Raw genomic sequence first — 23625 nt, 5'->3', positions numbered from 1 at the left:
CTATATGTCAGGTTGGGTCTTAGACTCAACCTCTCAGGCCCTCTAAAGTACGGAGGCCTATCTCCCCTCACCACACTCCCTGCCGGTGGCTGATGCCCTCAGACGTTGGTGTGTTGGTGGTCCTTGTCGTCTGGGGCTGGGCGCTCATGTATGTACCGGCTCACTCCTGGTGGCCGATTGGCGGGGCCGGGCGCCTGTGGCCCGGCTGGGCTCCTTCCGGGGGGGTGGGATGCCCTCTGGCCTCTGGGCCTGAAGCTCGGTCCTCTCTGGCACAGCTGGCTGCTGGCAGAGCCCGCGGGCACGCCACTGCAACCCCCTCTGGCCTCTGCTCCGTAACTGCGGGGTGACCTCTGTTTGGGGCTCTACTCAGCTCTTCCCAGGAGGGTGGCACGGTCCCCCCCCCCCTTTGGTGGTCCTCCTTGGGTCCTTGTACTCTGGGGCCTCTGGATATCTGGGGCCTGGATCTCCTCCATACCTGCTTCATACCCTGGTGGACGGGGCTATGGCTCCCCACACTCCCTAGCAGATCGTTACATGGAGAAACCTTTGGAATACAAGCATGCTGATCAACACAGGTATGCACACAGGTGTTCACAGACGCGGACTACACCTTCTTGGCTGCTGCCTCAAAGCACATTGTGCGCTGTCTATCTTGCGTGCTGCACAATATCGTTTAATATTTAGTATCTACTGTTATCTACTGCTAGCTAGTTTATTGTGATGGTGCTGTTTTTTTATTATGTTGCTCTTTGTTGTTTGCTTTCTCTTCTGTTTTTTTTTCTCCATACAGGTGATTCAGGTGTTTTGTTTGTTTTTTTTTCTTTCTTCCCCCCTTTCTCACCGTCTCTTCTCCCCTTTGGTTTTCTTTCTCTCCCTCTTTCTTTCATTCTTTCTCCCTGTCCTATCCCCCAGTCATGTCTGTCCCGTTTGTAGCAACCGAAAATAAAATAAATTCATAATTATAATAAAGGTCAATCAAATGGACCAATATGGCAAGGCCATGATGATCCACTTGGTAAAATAAATCCGCTTGGCATCTTTCTTGGCCTTAAGACAACAATTCTGATGGCTAAAGATCCAAAAGGGACACAAAAAAAAATAAAATCTAATTCCCAAGAGAGACCTGGCATCATGGCAACAAAAGTCAAAATACATGTACCACATAAGTACATAACATTTAAAACAAATACAATATCCCGTACAAACATGTGAAAACTATACAATAACAGATCAATTGAGAGCGACATTGAAAACAATCACACTGAGTAAAAGAGTTATTCTCTTGTTCCTTTAAGATGGACTTAAACTCCCCCATGGTAACCAATTCTGATCATTTCAGTTCTGCAGGAAGCAGGGGCAGCATATTTAAAAGCCTTTTTCCCTAATTCTGTTCTGATTTTTGGGACAATCATTTGTATGATATTGTGAGAATGTATTGGTTGTGGTTTTTACACATATAAACACATAAATAAGAGGGAACCAGCCCAAGGAGAGATTTATAGATAAAGACCAACCAATGGGAAAGTCTGCATATATACAAAGATGGACATTTACCAGCAGCATACAAAGAACAATGATGTTCATGATTTCCATAGCTAGTAATAAAATGTAAAGCACAATGGTAGACAGTATCCAACCTCTTTAGGTAGTGCGCAGGTGCGGGTGCAGGTGCAAGTGTTTTCTCACTTGGAGGGAGAAACAGGATTGATTTCTAAAAAAAGTTACTTAGTTTTAGTCTTACCTTAGACACATACACACAGTTTCACATAATCAAAGAGTGATTCACCCCTCCCCCATTACAGCTATATAGACGAGTATTCTTATGAGCTGCAGTGAATATGCAGTGAACACACACCACTATGACCAGCTCTAAACTGAGCTGGGGCTCATTTTACACTGAGGTCAATCTACTATTCACTTCTAACAGTGTACACCAGCTATAAGCCAAGGATAAAGGAAACACAGTTTTTTTATGTGTGACCTGCTCTAAATAGCGAAAGCAGCACGGTGACTGCAGCAAGCAGCATCAATATGAATTCCCAGTATGCTCTGAACGAAAAGATAGGAAAGGTCAGAGCCTGCATTCATCTTTTCAGTACAGTTTTTGCTCGCAGCATCACCTTTTCCTGCTTTTATTCCTCCATGTCCTTGGCCTTTTTCTTGTCTCTCTGGGGTAAATAAATGGAAGTCTGCCACACTGTGCAGCTCAGTGCTGATGACATTTTGTTATCCGCTGCGGTCTGCTGCTTTCACTCACAGTAAACCACTGTCACTCATTGCACACGCTCATAATGCTGTTTCTCCAGAGCAATTAAACTCGTGTTTATTAAAAAGGCCTGTACACGATGCAAATAATTATTACCAGGATACAATATTATGTAAATAAACTATATGAACCACAAGCTGGGTCTAGTGGGGGGTTTATTAGTTTACCCTTGTAAATACTGATTTTTAATGGGTGAGACACAGAGGTTAGCAATTTGCCAAACGAGCCATTATTGAGGCTCTGTCTCATTTCCTCAAGTGATGGCTTCTCCCTGAGTCATCATCTTATCTTTGCCCGATCCTCTCCACCGATTTACCCACTCAGGATTATGACAGCACTGGATGGGCTGCTGAGAGGATAATTTCTCCCACTCGCACTTATGTGTTATCTACATTATCTATCACAGAGGTTGGGTTTAGTGAGCCTGCTAAGGAACACTAAGAAATACAAACAATTACATGCTGTCACTGCATGGGCTGTGTGCAGTAAAGCATCATCATCAACAGCATATTTACAGTGTGTGTGTGTGTTTTGAATTGGGTGACATGTAGCAGAGCTAAATAGCTGAGGTGTAGCTTTGGTGTGCTAATTTACATGTTCAAAGTTCAGTCAATATTTTTCACGCATCGGAGGATAACTAGGAAATCTTTCTTTGTCATCTACACTATGCATACGCTGTGCAAGAAATAGTGAGTTTGTAAAATAGTAATAGTAAAAAAAATCATAATAAAAAGAATCTGAAATGAATCTGATCTACAATAATAAAATAATAGAGTGTACTTTTCTTTGTATGTGTAGTTTGTGTTTAGTGAAGACAATAAGAAGGTTTGGTGTGTGTGTGTGTGTGTGTGTGTGTGTGTGTGTGTGTGTGTGTGTGTGTGTGTGTGTGTGTGTGTGTGTGCGTGTGTGCGTGTGTGCGTGTGTGTGTGTGTGTGTGTGTTCTCTGGAGTCAGCATGGCAGATGGTTTTGTGTGGAGGGTGTGCTGGGAGAGCAGCAGCTGCTCTCACTGCGCCTCTTTCCATTCTTCTCACCATCACCCCCACCCACACACACAAACACACACATAAACACATACAGTGCTCCTGAAAAATACACCAGGATCACCTGACGGAACTAGACACTGATCCCCTCCATTATTCATCGGCTGACTGAGTGCAGCTACATGACCACCCTAATATGCTGTAAATTCCTAACACAGTGCTCCCCTGGCTTTACTCGCTTTCTAACTGAGTTCTGGTTTTGCACTCGCCTCTGCAACACAGTTCTAGTTTGTCATACAAAGAGCGCCATGTGGACAATGACATCATTCTCAAATTACGAAAGGAATAAAGGGCTCAGCGACGAGCAGAGCGAGTGCAGAAATAAAAATTAAGCATTTTTAACTACTCTCTCCCATCCCAGTGCCCATCTTTTGTGTCAGGCTCTCCCCCCTCACTTCTCTCCCCTTCACCTCTCCTCTGAGAAGGAACTTCAAAGCAGCTCTGAAGTCAGTGGAATAGAGGAAGGGGATCCCTAGGGGACACACACACACACACACACACACACACACACACACACACACACACACACACACACAGAGTTCACACACAGAGAGCCCAAAGATGGCTAACAAGCAGTCACATAGTGCCCTTTGAACAGTAAGCGTGTGACAGCCTCAAACGGGCCCGAATCGAAAAGAGTGTGGCAATTTTTCACAACCGTATTGACTTCAATAATCCAGTTTCATGTGCCTGTTTTATCACATCTCTCTGTGTCTCTCACACAAATGCTGACATGTACATGCCAGCTCTCAAAATCTGGTGCAAAAGAATCCACTGATTCTTATGGATAATAATCCTGCTAATTTCTAAATTCTAAATTTATTAGTAATACTTCAGATGGAAACTAATAAATAAAACATTCTCTTATTCAGCAGTTATCACTCCGCAAGGGACCAAGTTCATTAGAAATACCCCCCCCCCCTCTCAATTTTCACAGAAAAAAAGAAGCCTGGATTGAATTATTCAGATTCAGATTTTACTCCTTGATCTAAATTTTATCCAGTGTTTTTTTGCTTCTTGATGAGGATGAATCTGGGGCTAAGTTCTCTTTGATCAGGAAGATGAAGCAGGTGTTCTCTTGATCTTCCAAGTGGGAGGCTGACCTCAAACCCGGAGTTACATTGCAGACATACTGATTTTGAATCCAAACCACTGTAAGGAAAACTTAATCACTTCTCAATGTCAATTGTGATTTTAAGAGAACATTACAAGAGAAAGAACTGCAAACTGATGCCGTAAGCCTAACCTCGGCATCTTCAGCAATACACAAGAGATTCCCATTCTGATTTTGTTGTCAGTGTGAGTCACGCTCTATATCTGCACAAGCCTTCTCCAATATTTGTTGTGGATGCAGTGTGAGCTACCTTAGAGGAAGCAGAATGGAACAAAAATAATACAATCTCCCATAGAGAGTAGCATTGGAAATATACAAAACAAACTGCACATGATCGTACATGGGCTCTGCTGCAACATTGTAAAGAGAAAGAGACAAAATATCAAACGCAAACTCCTGGAAGAATCAGTCACACAGACAGGGAGATAATGTATCTGTTTGGGTGTGTGTGTACTCAGAGGGGGAGGATTAAAAATGGATGTGCTTTTAACGTGGGAAGAGCGGCATGCTATTTTGTCAACCTGAGCGCCGTGGCATAGGCCCTGCTGCGAGGCCAGAGGGCGGGAGAGGGGATTTGCTTACGAGGGAGAATTAATCTCAGGTAACCTTAACAGAAGTGAGGAAGGCATTGCATTCTGCTTACCAGTGGGCTACTGCAGGCTTTCATGATGGCAACAACACACCGCATCAAGTCGATGATAGCCTTTCAAGGACTGCAGCCAGAGTAGCGTATACTGGCTATCGTATCAGATTCTTCTTCAAACACAAGAAGAAGTCAAATGTATAATTTATTTTTCATACAAACTGTTTTGTCTGTATCAACCTGTAAGATTGTGAGTTGCCTGAAAACCCACGCTATCGACTTACCCCATTTCAAGCAGGCACCTATCTACCTGGTGACACCTATCATACTGTAGCCAATACTTGTGCCCTGTGTGGGTATAAACACTATGGAGCTGTGGTAACGTCACTTTTTGGGTATAACAAGACTGATACAATGAGTACAATGGACCAATTTAGGATGTAATGTGAAACTTTGGGTTAAGAGGTTTGGGAATCCTTGCTCCACACCTTTACACACACAAACAGCAGTCAGTTAAGGGGAGCCACTGATAGCAAATGTAAAGTGGACTGGATTAATCACTATGGAGCACAGTTGGACAGACAGGCTGATGGACACACATATAGAGTTTCTGTAATCATTACACAAATAAAAGGTTTCAGCTTTTCAAGCCTGTCTTCAAACAGTATCCATGCGGCCACGTGAGCATTGTTGCTTGATGTAAGGATTCCGCTTGTGTATGCTGGTCACCATACGAAACCTCCCCTCTTTGCAAGTAGTAATTTACCAACTAGCCTCGTTCTAAGTAAAAGTGGTAAATGGACTGGTTCTTATATAGCGCTTTTCTACTCATCTGAGCACTCAAAGCGCTTTACACACTGCGCTGTGCACTGTGCTGCTCTACTTTAATTAAGTAATCAGAATAAAATTAAACCATTCCAAATTCACGTGCAGATTTTCTGTGTGGCAAAAACTTCTTCCTTCCAGTTTTACATCTCAAATTATGCAGCGTTTACTTCAAGCCATGGCTGTCTGGTACTTTTGTTAGATTTGTGCATTGTCTTAGTTACTCTAAAGAGGGATAATAGCAGGGATTCAATTTGTTACCAGCACTTTATTTGCTTTGTTCACACATCTGTTGCATCTTTACAGCTTGTCATTATGAACACACTAAGGGGAAAATGGAAAGCTCCAGAATAGTGAGAAGGGTCAATACACAGTGAATGAAGATAGTGATGGAATGAAAACCAATGCGGTGTCATGTAATTACACCATTTAAGCCTCTTCTGAGTAATGAGCTGCCTATGATATCTTTGTGATAAGTGGTGATATGGTGGGGGGGGTCTAATTTTTCCACCATTTGATCTCCCGCTCATTTCATCACAACTTTACAGATTATGTAAGCTAGCTTCACGTGCTCAGAAGAAAACAGAAGTTTTTTTTAAAGAGGTGTCTTAGCATTCACCATGCCCACATAGTGAGGCAGTGAAAGTGAACTCTTTAGCTACAAATAAGTGGATTCAGATTTAAGACAGTAACTAAGCCTGACAAGGCTTTTAAATAAAACATTAAGCGTTACCACCTGCAGTCACACCGCCAGGCCCTTATCGGCCAACTGAAGTAGGATAAGCAGATTCAAGGAGAATCGGAGAGTGATGTATCGGGCTGATTTTTCCTGCTTCTTCTGACTAAAAATTATTTGCCATGCCTCCAGTTGTGCTTTAAGTCTCTTTATAAATATCATCAGATGACTGCGTGAGACAAAGTCTGGTTGTTTTGCTTCAATGCTACTTACCCTACCCTGTTTCTACTCTCAGAGTTTTGGCTCTTTGGGAGATTGATTGATTGATTGATTGATTGATTGATTGATTGATTGGTAATTTCTTTCAAACATGTAAACCAGGGGTGCTCAATACGTCGATCGCGATCGACCAGTCGATCGCAAAGGTAGTATTGGTAGATCGCATGGCATTAAAAAAATAGATGCCAGCCTATCATCCATCCCGTCACTTGATTGATACAGGGAAGCCAGTCAGATGACATCAGATTTTTTTCTGACGCTTAGGTCGCTGCGCATGCGCAAACAGCGGCGCGAAGTGTAGTAAAACTGACAAGCTAGTCAGCGAGTTAACTCCAATTTTTAGCTCTCGGTTTTTTCTCTTAAACCTGGCCGTCAGCAGCTACTGTCCGGACTATGCATCCCTGGCTGATTCAATTCAGTGCAAGTCATCAGAGTAAACTCAGGTAATGACAAAAAATTTACATAGTTAATTGTGTTGTGAAATATTGGATATTGCGGTTATGCATGTATATACATTGTAGATATAAAGAATCCTCAATATATTTATAAATAAGTATATGTTTTGGATTTTTGTAGTGGGTAGATCATTTTGAGCTCACATGCGGAAAAAGTGTGAGCACCCCTGATGTAAACAATATACAGGTACATTTAGAAAAGAAAATAAGAGAGAGAAAAAAAATACTACACAAAAAAATGAATACATTTCAATATAGCTGCCGTTCTGATTAATTTGCATGTTGAAACCCATATGGAAAAGATATATATAAATCTTATAAGGTTTTTATCTGTCTTATATGAAACTTGTATGAAAAGCATACAAGAGTGAAAACACATATAAGATCCCTTGAAAAATTATACAATGAAACTTGTATGTTTTGTATACTTACTAAAAAAAAAATATGAAAGTAATGAGAAAGTGGCCACTTTCATGAGTAAATCATGTGAGCCTTATATGATTTATATATGATTTACAATAACAAAATAACGCTGAAAACCGATAAAAACCCTGAAAACTATACATTTCACACCTGAGCCTCAACTCTCGCGGCCTGGTACCAAACGACTCACGGACCGGTACCGGTCTGAGGCCCGGGGGTTGGGGACCGCTGCCTTAAATTATAGCTTCCTTCTTTCAAAAAAAAAAACATACTCTGAATATTACCTGGCAGTTCTTTATTTTTTGCTTTGAATAGAATTTGTGCTGTTTGGAATTTCACTAGATCGTCAATTTTCAATATTTCAGACTGCAAAAATAGTGAGTTTGTATATTCCCTATAACCTGCATTGTGGATGATTCGAATTGCTTTTTTTTTTGAAGAGTAAAAAGTGAATGTAATGTGGTTTTATAGTTATTGCCCCAGACCTCTGCATAATAGCTTAAGTATGGTGAAACCAGTGAACAGTAGAGAATATGAAGTGATGTCCTGTCTAATACCTGTTTTGCCTTGTTTAGTACTGCAATGCTTCATGATACTTTGGAATGAATATATCTTACGTGAGCTCTCCAGTTAAGTTTTTCATCTATTATTACCCCCAAAAATTTATTTTCACTGACTGAATTATTCAAATTTAATGATAATTTGTTTTTATCAAGCCAGAACTTCACTTTACTTATTTCATTAGTCATATCCTCCCAAAAACTCTGCAGATCATCACCAGAGCAAAAAATGTTTGTATCATCCACAAAGAGAACCATTTTTAATACTTTGGACATTTTACAGATGTCGTTAATGTACAAGTTGAAGAATTTTGGACCCAAAACTGACCCTTGGGGTACACCACAAGCAATGTCCATACATAAGGAGCAACCACCATTTAATTTCACAAACTGCTTCCTATCACTTAAATAACTCCGGACCCAATCTAAAACTACCGCTCTGACACCATAACGTTACAGTTTTCTTATTAATATATCATGATCTATTGTGTCAAATACCTTTGTCAAGTCTATGAATAACCCAGCCACATATTGCTTTTTGTCTATGGAATTTGTGATGTATTCTATTGAATCTAATAGTGCCAATGATGTTGATCTGCTTGATCTGAATCCGTACTGACTCTCGGTGAGTAGTTTATGCTTATCTATAAATTTTTCCAGTCGGTTTTTAAACAGTTTTTCAAGAATTTTTGAGAATTGAGGTAGTAAAGAGACAGGCCTGTAGTTTGTGAAATAGTGTTTGTTGCCAGATTTGTAGAGAGGTATAACTTTTGCTATTTTCATTCTATCTGGAAATTGACCAGTTTGAAATGATAAATTACAGATGTATGTAAACGGTTTTATAATAGCCTCAATGACTCTTTTAACCACTATCATATCAATATCATTACAATCCAAAGATTTCTGATTTTTACATTTTTTGACAATTTCAAAAACTTCATTTTCATCAACGGCTGTGAGAAACATAGAATATGGATTTCTATCAATCAGTGTCCGATTTTTCCTGTGCTTTCCCAGGATAAGTGATTGTTCTGGCTAAATTTGGTCCAGCAGTTACAAAGAATTCATTGAGACTATTTGCCACAACATCCATATTGTATTCTTCATGGTCATTACAAATGAAATACTTGGGATAGTTCAGTATTTCCCATAATCTTTTAATATTATTTCTGTTTGCTTCACATAGTATTCCTTTTTACTCAATCTAAGTATATTAGGAGAGCAGAAAGAGGAGGAGGAATCAGGACAGCAGCAGGCATGTGTGTGTGTGTGTGTGTGTGTGTGTCTCCATGAGAGGAGAGTGCAGGGAGGCATGAAGCGGCATGTGGCGATGAGGGACAGTGAGGAGAACCACTGAGATGCTGCAGAGTGGTTGTGGTGCTGGCGGAGAGAGGGTAGGTGGGGACGATGGCGGTGGGGTATCACTGCTCATCTAGGATCAATGTGAATGCAGAGCAAGCAGGAGACAGATGCTTTGTGGAGCCAGAGGAGCCAGAGAGAGAGACGGCAGGGGAAGATAGAGTGGGAGTGAGTGACATTTCTCTCACACCACTATGAGCATCCACATCCTAATACTAGCTAATCCCTCTATCAGCCTCTTACCTCACCTGGGCCTATCTCACCGATGGCAGCGCTGTGGCAAAATGGAAGCCTCCTGCTTTCAGAGATTCAGTCAGTATTTTCGTTTGGCCAGGCCAGCAAGGCGCCGCTCCAAGTCCTATGTAACAGAGTATCAGGTCAGCACCGCCAATGTCCTGTCACTCACTCGACTCCTGCTGGCTTTTTCTTATTGCCCGATCACGAAGAGAGCACTGATTACTGATTCATGGGGTTTTCATAAGGACTGAGGCAAACAGTGATTTGCTATGTGGGCACGGAGAGCAGAGGGATTTGTGAGTTTTGCCCAGGAGCTGCATATCGCAATATAATTAAGCAGCAGTATGATGGATTGTAGGTTTTTGCCATTAGATCATATTCCTTAATTATTTAATTGTTTGGTTTAGCAAGCACAGAAAGATGTCTGTGACATTTTTCCAAAGCCCAAGGGGACATCTTCAGAGAGATGCTTTTGTCTGACAAGCAGTTGTAAAATATAGAATTTACAACCATTTAAAGCTGGAACCACCAAGTCTTTGGCTCATTTCCAGTGTCACATTATAACATTTCAATTTCATGGATTAAAGAAGCAGGAGGGGGAAATTCCGCAACAGTAACCAGACTATCACAGAAGGGATTTCAGTGAGCGTATATTATGCTGTATTCACTCTGTAATATTTAAACATATATCACTATTATGAAGAAGAACCGTTATGACATTTGCTCCATTACACAGGGGGATTTGACATCACCTGGAAAAGGTGATGAAGCCATCATACATTAAAATGTATGATGATATTCACAATACCGACTTTTATATTATATAAATGCTTTAAAAACATGTTTGTTTTTTTTAATAAAAAAAACAAAAAAAACAAACAAACACTAATCCCTATGGGATCTGCTTCAACTCTGATTCTTCTCTAGGTCTTTCCTACCACACAGTTCATTTGCACACATATAGCACAGCAATACACGTTAGTTTTACAGTGCTATAGATAGATAGATAGATAGATAGATATCTTTCATAAAGTATTCACAATCACTGATAAGGTGTCCCATAGGAAAGCTTTAAGTATTCACTAGTAAACTATACACGCTTACACATATTTCCTTTAACCCAAATGCACATATGCAACCAGAGCTTGACAGATGAATTTGCTGCTGTGTCAGTCTTGGCTAATTCCGCAAATGAACAGCGGTACACCGGAGGCGGTTTAGCCACATAACACGCCACTTGGTTCACAAAACGGTAGCGGAGATATTAAATGTCCCGCAGCCAGGACAGAGGGGAATAAAAAGGAAACAGCAGCTGGTCACAGGGTAGCAAGCGGGCGGAAATCGACGAGTTATAAAACAGCACCATCTGCAAAGCGAGGAGAGGCTGCCCATACGGTCACCCTACAGCTTTATACCACTGAAGTGTCCCTCTTTGTGTCTAATAAACTCGCAATAAGGCGAATACATGCTGTGCAAACAGGACTGGAAGCTAACGTAAACACAGCCTTAATAAGGTCATGCAGTATTTATGAAGCAGGAAGGGAAGGGGAGCGCGTTTTTCTTCTGGGATGCCCGTTATTATCCACCAACTTGATCTTATTTGAGCTTCTTCGAAAACTCTTACCTTTTTTGTAGTCGCTTGACTCGTTGCTGTCGGTGTTTCTGTCGAATATCGCTGGCTAATTTTCAGTATTTTCTGTATCTGGGACTCGGGTTGGCGCTGGTGCTGATGTTAAGCCGTATCTTCAGTCCCACCCGTGTTAGCTAGCCCGCTGCCTCCGCTCGGCTTTGTGGTGCTGAAGTGGACAGCGCACCAAGGAGCTCTGGGAACAAAACCCCTACACTGCGCTTGTCAGACCCTGCCTGCAGCACAGTGCCCTCTATGGATCCGGAGGAGCCACTGCAGCATGGAGCCAAGCACACTGAGTAAGTGAGAGAGACACATAGAGGCAGTGGCGGTCCTAGCCTGTTTGGCGCCCCGGGCGAACACTCCCTCTGGCGGCCCCCCCCCTCCCCCCCCCCCCCCAACACACATACACACACATACATATAAAACATATTAAGCATTGTACATTAACATAAAACTGTCAGAACCATACTGAATTTCACCAGAGAAACACACACACACACACATATGAAGAGAGAGAGAGTATGTGTTGTATGCAAACGGCAAACAGTCATCATAATTCGTCATACAATGAGAACAGGGCAAATCAACAATTGACATTGACTAATTAATATTTAAATCTGTAACATAATGTATTGTTTGGAGTTTAGTCTGTTACTGTTACTATTTTTACCATTTCGTTTTGGAGCAACTGTAATCCACATAATTTCCTTAGTAATAAAGTATTCTGATTGTTTCAGGATGACCTGCCATTATCCAATGATACATCTGCTTACCTGTATCTTTTGCTCGTTTCTCCTCCTCTTCTTTTCTATTTTTTCTAAACTGAGCACCTGATGGCTTTAAAACCAATGGAAGATGGACAAGAAAAGTTCAATTTTGCACTCCAGTATGAACACAAATCCCCCAACCCGAGGATTGCCACAACATAACCTAATAGACCAACACCTTAGTTCACAGATTCACTTTGTCTAGGGTTTATTTCTGGGACTTCACACAACCCAGGATTCAAATCATGAATACGTAATGGGCTTGGATTTACAGCATTATGAATGAAATGTGCTCTATTTGGAAGCAGCCGGCCCCCCTCCCCTTTCGACGGGTTGTGTGTGAGACTTTAAATCAAATCAAACTGTAAATTATAAAATTTAAATTGTTATTGATCCCTTCACCCCTGGTCCTAAAGTGTATATTTATTTTCTTACTCTTCTTATATTTATTGTTTGTTTACTTGCACTGCTGTAACTGGAGCCTCGTCGTCTCGTCTCTCTCTATATATATATACTGGACTGTATAGCGGAGATGACAATAAAGTTTACTTTGACTTCAGCAGCGAGCAGGCGCACCGAGGGCTCTTGCGCTCACTTTTCGCGCATAGAATTTAGAAAAAACATTGGTGCAAATTAAAAGTCTGTATCATGATGTCTGGTGTTTTCGTGTTTGTTGTTTTGTTTTTATTTTTGTTTTATTTTGCGAGTTGGTTATTAGATGCTGTTCCAGCCAGTCAGAGAATCCCCCGCCGCCCCGACCTCTCCTCCCTGTGCCGCAAGCAGCAGGCACACCTCGCAAACGAAGGGCGTCCTTACTCCCAGCAAATGGGCAATAGAAAACCGATCGGTGCCTATGCCATTCCCAATATGCGCTGGCTGATGTTGGGGCAGCATGAGTACGAGCATTTTTTGGGCGACACGTATCAAAAACCGCTACTGCATAGAGGGATGATTCCACAGTATTTCTGCTTGAAGGATTTAATACTAAGCCTTGTATGCCACAGCGGACCAGTTCACTTTCTAATTTTGAAGTCATATCTCCCAAAAGAAAAACTTCACAGCAGACTCATCTGCTGCTTGACACTTCACAGTGTGAAAGCTGTAATGGTGATGGGAGAATTCCCTTTGAATGTTTTAATTTCAAGGTCTTGATCTTCCTTAGGTAATTTGAATGGGGCACAATTTTCCCAATGTGACAAACCAGAAGGATAAAGAAAAGCTTAATACCAGTGCAGAAAATAAACTACAGGCCATGTTTCAATGTGCACAGTGTAGAAACTGTTACATGACATTAGTTGCAAGGGCTCTCCAATGACAATTTTATTGATATTAAAGCTACTGCTCCATCATTCACAAGGGGTCACCACAGTGCATAGGCTCCACATGATTGAGCTTGTCGATTTTTTACCTTGTAACCCCAAAGGGATTTCTGTACCATCCCGGGTCCAAAATAGGTTTCTTTTGCTTATTAGGAGAATGATTTATAATTGACCTGCATAATTGAAAGAGCCAATGCTTATCACACTTACATGTGTGGCAAGCAGGTCAGAGAATAATTTATTATTCAGCATTTTAACAGGTCAGTGTTTTTAAGAGCTCTGGCAGTCAGTATACTCTGCTATAGCTATATATATATATATATATATATATATATATATATATATATATACACATGGATAACATTTCTATGACTGTTGGGTATACTGGAGTACTTTTTTTTTTTTTTGCAGATAGTGAGTTTTTATTGAGAATCTGATGCATTTTTAAAAGTCTCTGAGCCGAGTGTTTTTTTTAATCATTCCACAGGCTGCTCTCTAATATGTGGTCTCCTCTGCCTTCTGAAGGGTTTCCGTTCACGCTGTTCTTCAAAGGTAACATGGGGTGTATATTACTGCCGAGGGGCAGGCTGTAAGGAGTGGTCCAGGGCAGCAGCAGGGTCACCCTGGGTGACAGCGAGTGTGGCTTGCTCGGGCAGTAGGCTGGGATCTGTCAGGATGGCCGTGGTGGTACTCAAGAGACGGAGTGAACTCAGAACCACTGAAGAGAACATGTGAGGAAAGTACAAAAACAAGTTAACTATTCTTGCTATCATGCTGGCTGTAAGTGTGGGCAGTTGAGATTTGCAGGTATATGTGACTCACTGGGTCTTAGAGCAGGCAGTGAACAGTGCTGATCCATCCAGGTCAGAGTGGATCGACAAAGGTCCTCCACACTGGCAGTTGACACCATTCCATTATATGACTCAAACAGCGGCTCCATGATGATACTGAACTGACACCAAGTTGAGGAAAGATGTAGTGATAAAAGGATAAACTTGGCTTTATTTTATATCTTGCTTAATATATGCATTTTTTTTTTTGCTTCAACTGGCTTCCACAGTTTAAATATGTCAGACATTCTTTAAAAATCTCATAACACATGTCAACAATAAGTGGACATGCGAGTGTATGAAACACAAAATAAACCACAGTGCCCACCTTTACTGTGCTAAAGGGACATGTCACTGAGAACAGCACTGCATTAATAAAGTGTTTTTAATGGTTTAATTAATACTACTACTATCAAAAGACCATTCATTTTCATCTGCAGCATATGAAGCAAAAGTGGGCAGACTTCATCAGCTAAGAGACACCCAAATTGAAAATAACTTTGCTTTTTCTAAACTATATACCACACTAAACTAAACTACAAGTTAAACTACAGCTATATTGTTAAATATGAAATGTGTAACAAGCCCAGGCCTGGAAATGTACTGTACCAAAGTGTATTTATTGAACATTATTTGGATTCTCACCAATGGTGTTTTGAAACAATGTGAAATATAGGAATTTCCCACAGGAATAGAGTGGAACATTTACTCAGCCTCCAATTATACTGCTGTCATTTGTTTTGTCTAACCTTTTTTAAGTTTGTGGCATTTTTTTGTTCCAATGAACATTTCACACATTTACATGCATAAGGATACGATCCAGAACTTCCAGTTTTGCAGAGTCTGTGTGCGGACATACTCCCTGAACTTCTCCCTCATGTGGTCAAAGCGCTGGCGTGTGATGGGGACACCGGTGGCTGGTAGCTGCTGCTGGCACGTACTGCACCAAGAAATAAACCAAGTCAACAAAGCAGTCCAGAGCATCTTCATGTCAGCAGGGTAAGATTGGATTGTTGAAAACTGCAATGTCATGGCAATTTGTTTTGTTTTTTTTAATAATTTCTTTGAGTTTTTTCCAGGGATTAATGATTTACAGAATACATCCTTAATGACTTTCAAAAAATACCAAACAAACAAAAAAAACAACCAAAAAAAAAAAAAAAAAAAGTTTTTCTGAACCACAAATAGGCAAATTATACATTCAGACTGAAATATATACACACAACCTAAACAATTTGATTAAATGTCCCTTAGCAAGCTGCACCTTGACCAGATGTCTTTGGTAACCCTTAACAACCATCTAGCATAACTGTGGCTATATATTTGACCACTCTTCTTGGCAGACTCGGTAGCATGCATTTAAACTGGTTTCCTCACACTCACCGGGTTTTAAAGCATAGTCCACAAATTAGAACAGTGGTGACACACCTGAATACTGAAACTTGTGAATTACATACAGTTGTCTGAAGTGCTGATCTTGGAATCTGCAAATGTTTGTTAATGACTCCAAGAGCTTTTCCCAACTTGTGTAAACCTGCAGTTCACCTTTGATTTTGAGTTGCTTTGACTTTAGATACACCCATTGTTCTGAGTATTGGTTAATCCAATGAGTTCTGTAAAATAAGTTTTTTTATATGCTGGCAAGGACAGGAAGGAGGAAACTACCAGTTGTAGTCCATCATGATCACTAATGAGAAGTTAATATACCTTGGCCTTGACCTTTTAAAAGATACAAGTGAGTGTATGTATATATTTGAGCCTGAATGTATAATTTGACTATTTGTGGATCAGCGAAAATCCTGAACAAATTCAAACTTTTTGAAATTATTAAACATGCATGCTGGGAAATCTTTCTACCCTGGCAAAGGAACAGCTCAAAGAAATCATTAAAAGTATACGCAAACAGTGTTGGGAATACAAGGAATACAACGGAATACATGTACCAGCGTAACATATTTAAAATACAAAATATGAGTAACTGTATTCCGTTAAAGTTACCGTTTAAAAAGGTGGTATTTAGAATACAGTTTCTTTGTTGAAATAAATGGATTACATGGTGGTCTTTTCCTGTTTTATATGTAAGGCTATGCCCTCTCTACTTTTGGTAATTCCAGGCCAGTGGAAACCCAAACAAAACACAGATTAAGAGGCTCTAATGCCTGTGTCTCATTCTCACGGCCCATGTCATCCTTACTTGTGGCCCCTAAATATTTACAGGCATAGCCCTAAAGAATGTAGGCTCATGGGCAGTGTAGTCCGTGCTGCAGTGAGAATGGACTGCCATACACGTTATGTGTCTGGCGAGGGAGGAAAAAAAAAGGAGAGTCGAAAAGTACGAGGTGTTACTGACCAGAAACAGGAGATGGAAGCATGTAAATATAATAAGAACCACTACAACCAAAAGAGTGCCTGACCAGCCCACTTGTAAGTAAGCTATTAAGACTCGACAGTACACTGTGTTCGTGTTTTACTCCGAAACAGTAAGTTCCATTGGAGCAGCCTTTCAACGCCTCTCTCTGTCTCTCGCTAGCAAAGTTGACCCAGACAACAAAGTAAAGCTAGTTTTCAGTTACGAGCCCGACACGGAACCCGACGTATTAGCTAGAGGTCCCTTTACTGGTGGTGGTCAGAGGGCCCGGTGGCGCCTGTGTCCGGCAGCCTCGCCTCTGTCAGTGCGCCCCAGGGCAGCTGTGGCTACAATGTAGCTTGCTATGTGTGAATGTGTGTGTGAATGGGTGGATGACTGAATGTAGTGTAAAGCGCTTTGGGGTCCTATGGACTAGAAAAGCGCTATACAAATGCAGGCCATTTACCATTTACCATTTTACTATGTTTCGGAGCCGCGGACCTGTTTTATATATGCGCGGAATAGTTTTCTACACATATGTGAGCATATGCCTGCTCACATATGCAAAAAGTGCAGCCTTACCTAATGTCCGCCCTACTGTTACTCGTTTTATATTAAGATTTAAAAATCTAATTGGAATTGGTATGGCGAGTAACCTTCAGTAATAGTAATCAGTGTTGGGAAGGTTACTTTTAAAATGTATTCCATTACAGAATACAGAATACATGCCCCAAAATGTATTCTGTAACGTATTCCGTTACGTTACTCAATGACAGTAACGTATTCGGAATACTTTGGATTACTTAATATATTATCATGCTTTTTACAACAACGTGAATGTACTATTGCTGTGTGTCTGTGAAGGTTCTCAGAAAGGGTGATGGGAGTCAAAGAGGAGGTACTGGTCCGTGTGTGTGAGTACCTCCTCTTTGACTCCCATCTCCCTTTGGAACACAAACTTGGGGTAATTAGGACCCTACACCACCGGGCAGAACATGTTCCCTCTAAGCCTGAAGGAAAAAAGAAGGAACACACACATGTAAAGGAAGCACTCAAAACGTGCGGCTATCCTAAATGGGCGTTCTTAAAGTCAGCAAAGAGGCACAGAAAAGAAGACCAGACACCAGCGAGGGAGGATAAGAAGGATAGACGCAACAACATTGTCATCCCCTATGTAGCCGGTGTATCAGAAAAACACAGGAGAGTTTTCTCCAAGCATGACATCCCGGTGCATTTCAGACCCAGCAACACGCTCAGACAAAAACTGGTTAACAATGTGGTGTATGCTGTACAGTGCAGCGAGGAATGCCCAGACCTCTACATTGGAGAGACCAAACAGCCACTTCACAAGCGCATGGCACAACATAGAAGAGCCACCTCCACAGGACAAGACTCAGCAGTCCATCTGCATCTTAAGGACAAAGGACACTCTTTCGAGGATGCCAATGTTCACATTTTGGACAGAGAGGACAGATGGTTTGAAAGAGGAGTGAAAGAAGCCATCTATGTCCACTGTGAGCGACCATCTTTGAACAGAGGCGGGGGTTTACGACACCAACTCTCTGCCATCTATAATCCAGTTTTGAGATCCCTTCCCAGACGCCTTAATGCCCACTCACATCCTGGGCCATCTGACCTCAGGAATTCACGTGATAAGGTGGGGCCAGGTTTCACAATGAACACACCCAAAACTCTGGCTGATTGGGACCCACACCCAGTTTCACACCTTGGCTCAGGCGATTAGAGGATCATCACGGGGTCCTTTTGTCCCTCTGTGGGGGGATACTCCCACTAGGTTTATATCTGGGACTCTCCACCATTTGACCTTAGAACTGAAGAAGCTTCTCGGATGAGAGGTGAAACGTCTTCAAGCAACTTAAAGAAGTCCAGACGCTTTTCTTTGCAAGCTCCTTTGACTACTATTGCTGTGTTATTTATTACTATTACTGAAGGTCCGCGACTCCGAACTGTAGTAAAGGGACCTCTGACTAATACGGCGGGGTCCCTGTCGGCTCGTAGCCGAAAAATAGCTTTACTTTGTTGTGTGGGTCAACTTTTCTTGCAAGAGACAGAGAGAGGCGTTGAAAGACTGCTCCAACGGAACTTATTGTTTTCGGAGGAAAACACGAACACGGTGTACAGTAGAGTCTTAATAGCTTACTTACAACTGGGCTCGTCAGGCACTCTTCTTGACTGAAGTGGTTCTTATTATATTTACATGCTTCCAGCTCCCGTTTTTCCTCGATGACAACTCGTACCTTTCCACTCCCCTTTTTCTCCCTCCTCGCGCTCACAGACCCATAACGTGTATGGCAGTCCATTCTCCCTGCAACACGGACTACACTCCCCATGATGCTACATTCTTTAGAGCTATGCTTGTAGCATTCTGCCTGTTAGCTTAGCACAACAACAACAACAACGAAAAGGTGCTCTCTCACCCAGGAAACACACAGCCGCAGAGAGAGAGAGAGAGCGTCGCCCTGTAACCATGGCAACCGTAACGCTGCCGCCTGGAACAACAGAACGTAGCTGTCAAACAAAACCCAAACAGTCCTGACCCGCTACAATATGAAACAGGAAAGTAACGCAGTGTAATCCATTTATTTGAATAAATTAACTGTATTCTGAATACCACCCTTTTAAACGGTAACTGTAACGGAATACAGTTACTCATATTTTGTATTTTAAATACGTAACAGCGGTACATGTATTCCGTTACTCCCCAACACTGATAGTAATAAATCACACAGCAATATTCATGTAGTTGTAAAAAGCATGATAATATATTAAGTACTCCTAAGTACTCAGAATACGTTACTCTCGTTGAGTAACATAACGGAATACATGCCCCAAAATACATTTTGGGGCATGTATTTTGTAATCTGTAGTGGAATACATTTTAAAAGTAACCTTCCCAACACTGCATACACCTACATGCCTGCTCACATATGCACAGGCAGAGGTTGAGCTTAGCTAAAGGTCTCACTTGATGGCAGTGTTCAGGAGCTGAATCTCCTCTTTCAGTTTCTGAGCTTCCTCATGCAGCTGAGCTCTCTCCTGCTGCATCTTAGTGATGTACTCGGCGGTCTTCTGCAGTGTGGTGGCTTTGCTGATCTGCACACAGCAGAGAGGGATTACCATACATTAATCATATACAAAAATTATTCACCATTATGAATAATTATTTAAATCGACAAGCTCAAATCTGGTTGCACTGTTAATGCTAAGACTTAGCATTTGCATGTTACATATTACAATCTGCCTCCAACTTTCAGCATATCCATCTAAAATGCAGCAGCACACGTTTTCACAGTACCTTTATGCTTGGCTGAGAGCTGAGTGTTGTCACGAGGTTATGTAAAGTGTCAAATCCCAGTTTGATGTTGAAACGCCTCTTCTGCTCTGCTGAGATGTGAGTTATCCTCCTGGTGTCTGTTTGCTGCGCACAGCAGAGCTCAGAAATATATTTGTCACACTTCACACACATTCTCATACTGAGATAACAATAAGACTCCTATGTTCTCACTCATCACTTAACAAGGACTTGATTATATTTATATGTATAAAAAAGAATATATCCAGGACGTCCTACCTTACTTGATTCTAGCTTTCCATATCCTGAGAACCCTGAGTGTGGAGACTCTGGGTTGGAGGCTTTGTCTAGAGGGTTTGGTGGTGATGTTTGTCCTTGATGTGTTGGAAAATTAACTAGAGAAAAAATAAATAACATACATGACATTTATGTATTATATTTGTTGGAAATCAGATGCACCTATGTGCGTCAAACCCTGCAGTAATGAGTTTTTAATCCATTAAATCAGCTAGACATGTTGTGGCTGTGGATGCTGGCATTTAATTAAGGCTTCAGCAGTACAGTTTTAGTCAGGACCAGTACGCTCAAAAGAAGATTGATATTTTTATCTGCAGTTATTATCTTTGGTATAATGGCTCTCCTCTGGGGCTTTGCATTCAATGTGCCACTCAATATTCATAACAGGAAAGGTGAAGGTGAGGAGAGCGGTAAAGGAGGAGCTTGGGTTGGGGGTGGGTTGCTAAGTGGCTTGTAGCAGCCCAGCCCCCAACTGTGCAGAGGCCAAAAACTATTAAACTGATACACTGTTACACTATATGATACTTTTTATCATGATAGGTTTTTGAATAGGCTGTGTAATAAATTTGGGTCACCAAAACTGACAAAATGTCCATCAACCATAAATAGATATAATTGTTAAATAGTGAGGGTGCACTGTAAACGGACTTGGGATGGCTGAAAATAACATTCTTTATTGAATGATGAGTTTAGATTTGAGACTCCACAGAAGTCTGATTGTCACGGTCCTGGGTCTTATGACCCAGTGTTTTGAGTTTTAGTTCATTTTGATGTTTATAGTTTATGTTAAGCCCTTCAGGTTTTCTAAGTTCATTTGTTACCATGCCTAGGTGATTTTAGTTCTTATTAATTCCCCCTCGTGTTTCCAATCCATGTTAAGTCTCCCCTGCTCTTCATGTGTTTCATGTCTGTGTCTTACCTTGTCAAGTTCTGGTTGTCATGTCTGCGTTTCATTATGTTTCCTGTTTTATTTTGGAAGGAGTCGTGTGTTCTTGGTTCTTTGTATTTAGCTTCACTGCTCCTGTCATTAGGTTCATGTTAGTCAGCTGTTTCCTCATGTGTCTCCACTTCCCCTGATCACCTCATGTGTGTATTTAAGTCCTCTGTTTTTGCATGTCATTTGTCAGGTCGTCTGCTCATCCATACCCTCACGTCAGCATTCTATGTCAGTTCACCACGTTTAAGGTTTTTCATGTTTAGCTTTAGTTCACCCAGTTTAGGCTATGGTTTAGTGTTCACCTGTGTCCTGCTGTTTGTACTCCCCTTTTGCTGGCCTCAATAAACGGCTTATTTTCTGTTAAATCTACGCCACGTTCAGTTTATGGAGTTGCGTTTGGGTCCTTTTGCCAACACCTACAGTCTGCCCTCGCCAGACTGTGACACTGATAACAAAGCAACACTTTGCAAATTAAGATTGACCATTTAGATTTAGTTTCTCTTTTTGGTCATGAGCTGCAGATTAATAAATAATTAAAATAACATTTACTCTGCAGTGCTCAAGCAGGAAAACTGATTTTCAAAATAACTTTGGTTCTAAAAGAATAAACTCATTTATCAGCTGCTCATTAGTTTCTGCAAGTGAATCTCTTATTAGTTAGTTGTCAGCTCCTGTCACAGCACAACAAATATTTATATTTTGAAGCAGTCAGATTGTGCTCTGTGACTTTTAATGTTTACAGTAACATTCTTTAACAGCTGCTTGTGTATTCAATGTTAAAATGACACCACTTTCTTGTTCACATACCGCTTCTTCTTTGCACATCAGAGCTTTAAGGTTTCAGGAAGTGTTCCTGACTACATTCACGTTTTTAATGCAGTGCCGCCTGAGCCTGAAGATCACAGGCATCCAGTATTTATTATCAGTGCTGCCCCTTAAACACAGAGATTTCTCCATTCTCAGACTCTTTTGATGATATTATGTAATGTACCAGTAGTCAAGAGACAGTCAAGGTCTTCATACTTCTTTTATGCTGATGAACATTACTTTAATATTGGCCCATAATTTAATTCAATTCAATTCAATTTTATTTATATAGCGCCAAATCACAACAAAAGTCGCCTCAAGGAGCTTCATAGATACAGAGAAAAACCCAACAATCATATGACCCCCTATGAGCAAGCACTTTGGCGACAGTGGGAAGGAAAAACTCCCTTTTAACAGGAAGAAACCTCCGGCAAAACCAGGCTCAGGGAGGGGCGGCCATCTGCTGCGACCGGTTGGGGTGAGAGAAGGAAGACAGGATAAAAGACATGCTGTGGAAGAGAGGCAGAAATTAATAACAGATATGATTCAATGCAGAGATGTCTATTAACACATAGTGAGTGAGAAAGGTGACTAAAAAGGAAAAACTCAATGCATCATGGGAATCCCCGGCAGCCTACGTCTATTGCAGAATAACTAGTTATTAGTTAACTAATCCTTAGTTAACTAATAACTAAGGATTCAGGGTCACCTGGTCCAGCCCTAACTATATGCTTTAGCAAAAAGGAAAGTTTTAAGCCTAATCTTAAAAGTAGAGATAGTGTCTGTCTCCCGAATCCAAACTGGAAGCTGGTTCCACAGAAGAGGGGCCTGAAAACTGAAGGCTCTCCCTCCCATTCTACTTTTAAATACTCTAGGAACAACAAGTAGGCCTGCAGAGCGAGAGCGAAGTACTCTAATAGGATGATATGGTACTACAAGGTCATTAAGATAAGATGGGGCCTGATTATTTAAGACCTTGTATGTGAGGAGCCCGATTTTGAATTCAATTCTGGATTTAACAGGAAGCCAATAAAGGGAAGCCAAAACAGGAGAAATATGCTCTCTCTTTCTAGTCCCTGTCAGTACTCTTGCTGCAGCATTTTGGATTAACTGAAGGCTTTTCAGCAAGTTTTTTGGACATCCTGATAATAATGAATTGCAGTAGTCCAGCCTGGAAGTAATAAATGCATGAACTAGTTTTTCAGCGTCACTCTGAGACAGGATATTTCTAATTTTAGAGATGTTGCGCAAATGGAAGAACACAGTCTTACATATTTGTTTAATATGTGCGTTGAAGGACATATCCTGGTCAAAAATCACACCAACGTTCCTCACAGCGTTGCTGGAGGCCAAGGTAATGCCATCCAGAGTAAGAATCTGGTTAAATACCATATTTCTAAGATTTCCAGGGCCGAGTACAATAACCTCAGTTTTATCTGAATTAAGAAGCAGAACGTTAGCGGCCATCCAGGTCTTTATGTCTTTAAGACATTCCTGCAGTTTAACTAATTGGTGTGTGTTATCTGGCTTCATGGATAGATAGAGTTAGGTGTCATCAGC

General features: G+C 41.2%; 2 protein-coding genes across 12 annotated transcripts in view; both read right to left on the bottom strand.

Moving 5' to 3' along the window:
* Positions 1 to 11672, bottom strand: part of srrm3 (serine/arginine repetitive matrix 3) — a 142521-nt gene extending 130849 nt beyond the window's left edge. For 3 of the 6 annotated variants that reach the window (XM_085469625.1, XM_085469630.1, XM_085469631.1), the window contains exons 1-2: positions 11443 to 11672; positions 9825 to 9939 (exon numbers count right to left, since the gene is read on the bottom strand). The gene's annotated coding sequence lies outside the window, so the exon portion shown is untranslated. The remainder of the gene's footprint in view (positions 1 to 9824; positions 9940 to 11442) is intronic. The other 3 variants (XM_085469626.1, XM_085469632.1, XM_085469627.1) reach the window with 3 other exon arrangements.
* Positions 11673 to 14032: 2360 nt separating this feature from the next.
* The window catches only part of mlxipl (MLX interacting protein like), a 31382-nt gene continuing 21789 nt past the window's right edge, over positions 14033 to 23625 (bottom strand). For 4 of the 6 annotated variants that reach the window (XM_085469619.1, XM_085469620.1, XM_085469621.1 and 1 more), the window contains 6 exons: positions 20304 to 20419; positions 20028 to 20150; positions 19698 to 19825; positions 15181 to 15304; positions 14357 to 14486; positions 14033 to 14252 (listed from right to left, as the gene is read on the bottom strand). In XM_085469619.1, coding sequence (XP_085325745.1) covers positions 14104 to 14252; positions 14357 to 14486; positions 15181 to 15304; positions 19698 to 19825; positions 20028 to 20150; positions 20304 to 20419 — 770 coding nt within the window. In that variant the 3' untranslated portion in view covers positions 14033 to 14103. Of the gene's footprint in view, positions 14253 to 14356; positions 14487 to 15180; positions 15305 to 19697; positions 19826 to 20027; positions 20151 to 20303; positions 22575 to 23625 lie in introns of those variants that run through there. The other 2 variants (XM_085469622.1, XM_085469623.1) reach the window with 2 other exon arrangements.

This window comes from Copadichromis virginalis, linkage group LG10, assembly GCF_057382275.1.
Source record: "Copadichromis virginalis isolate Kocher_CV1m ecotype Utaka linkage group LG10, C_Virginalis_male_GT1.1, whole genome shotgun sequence".
NCBI classification, from domain to species: Eukaryota; Metazoa; Chordata; class Actinopteri; order Cichliformes; family Cichlidae; genus Copadichromis; species Copadichromis virginalis.
The sequence above is the reverse complement of the archived record's forward strand: the minus strand, read 5'-3'. Positions and strand labels throughout refer to the sequence as shown.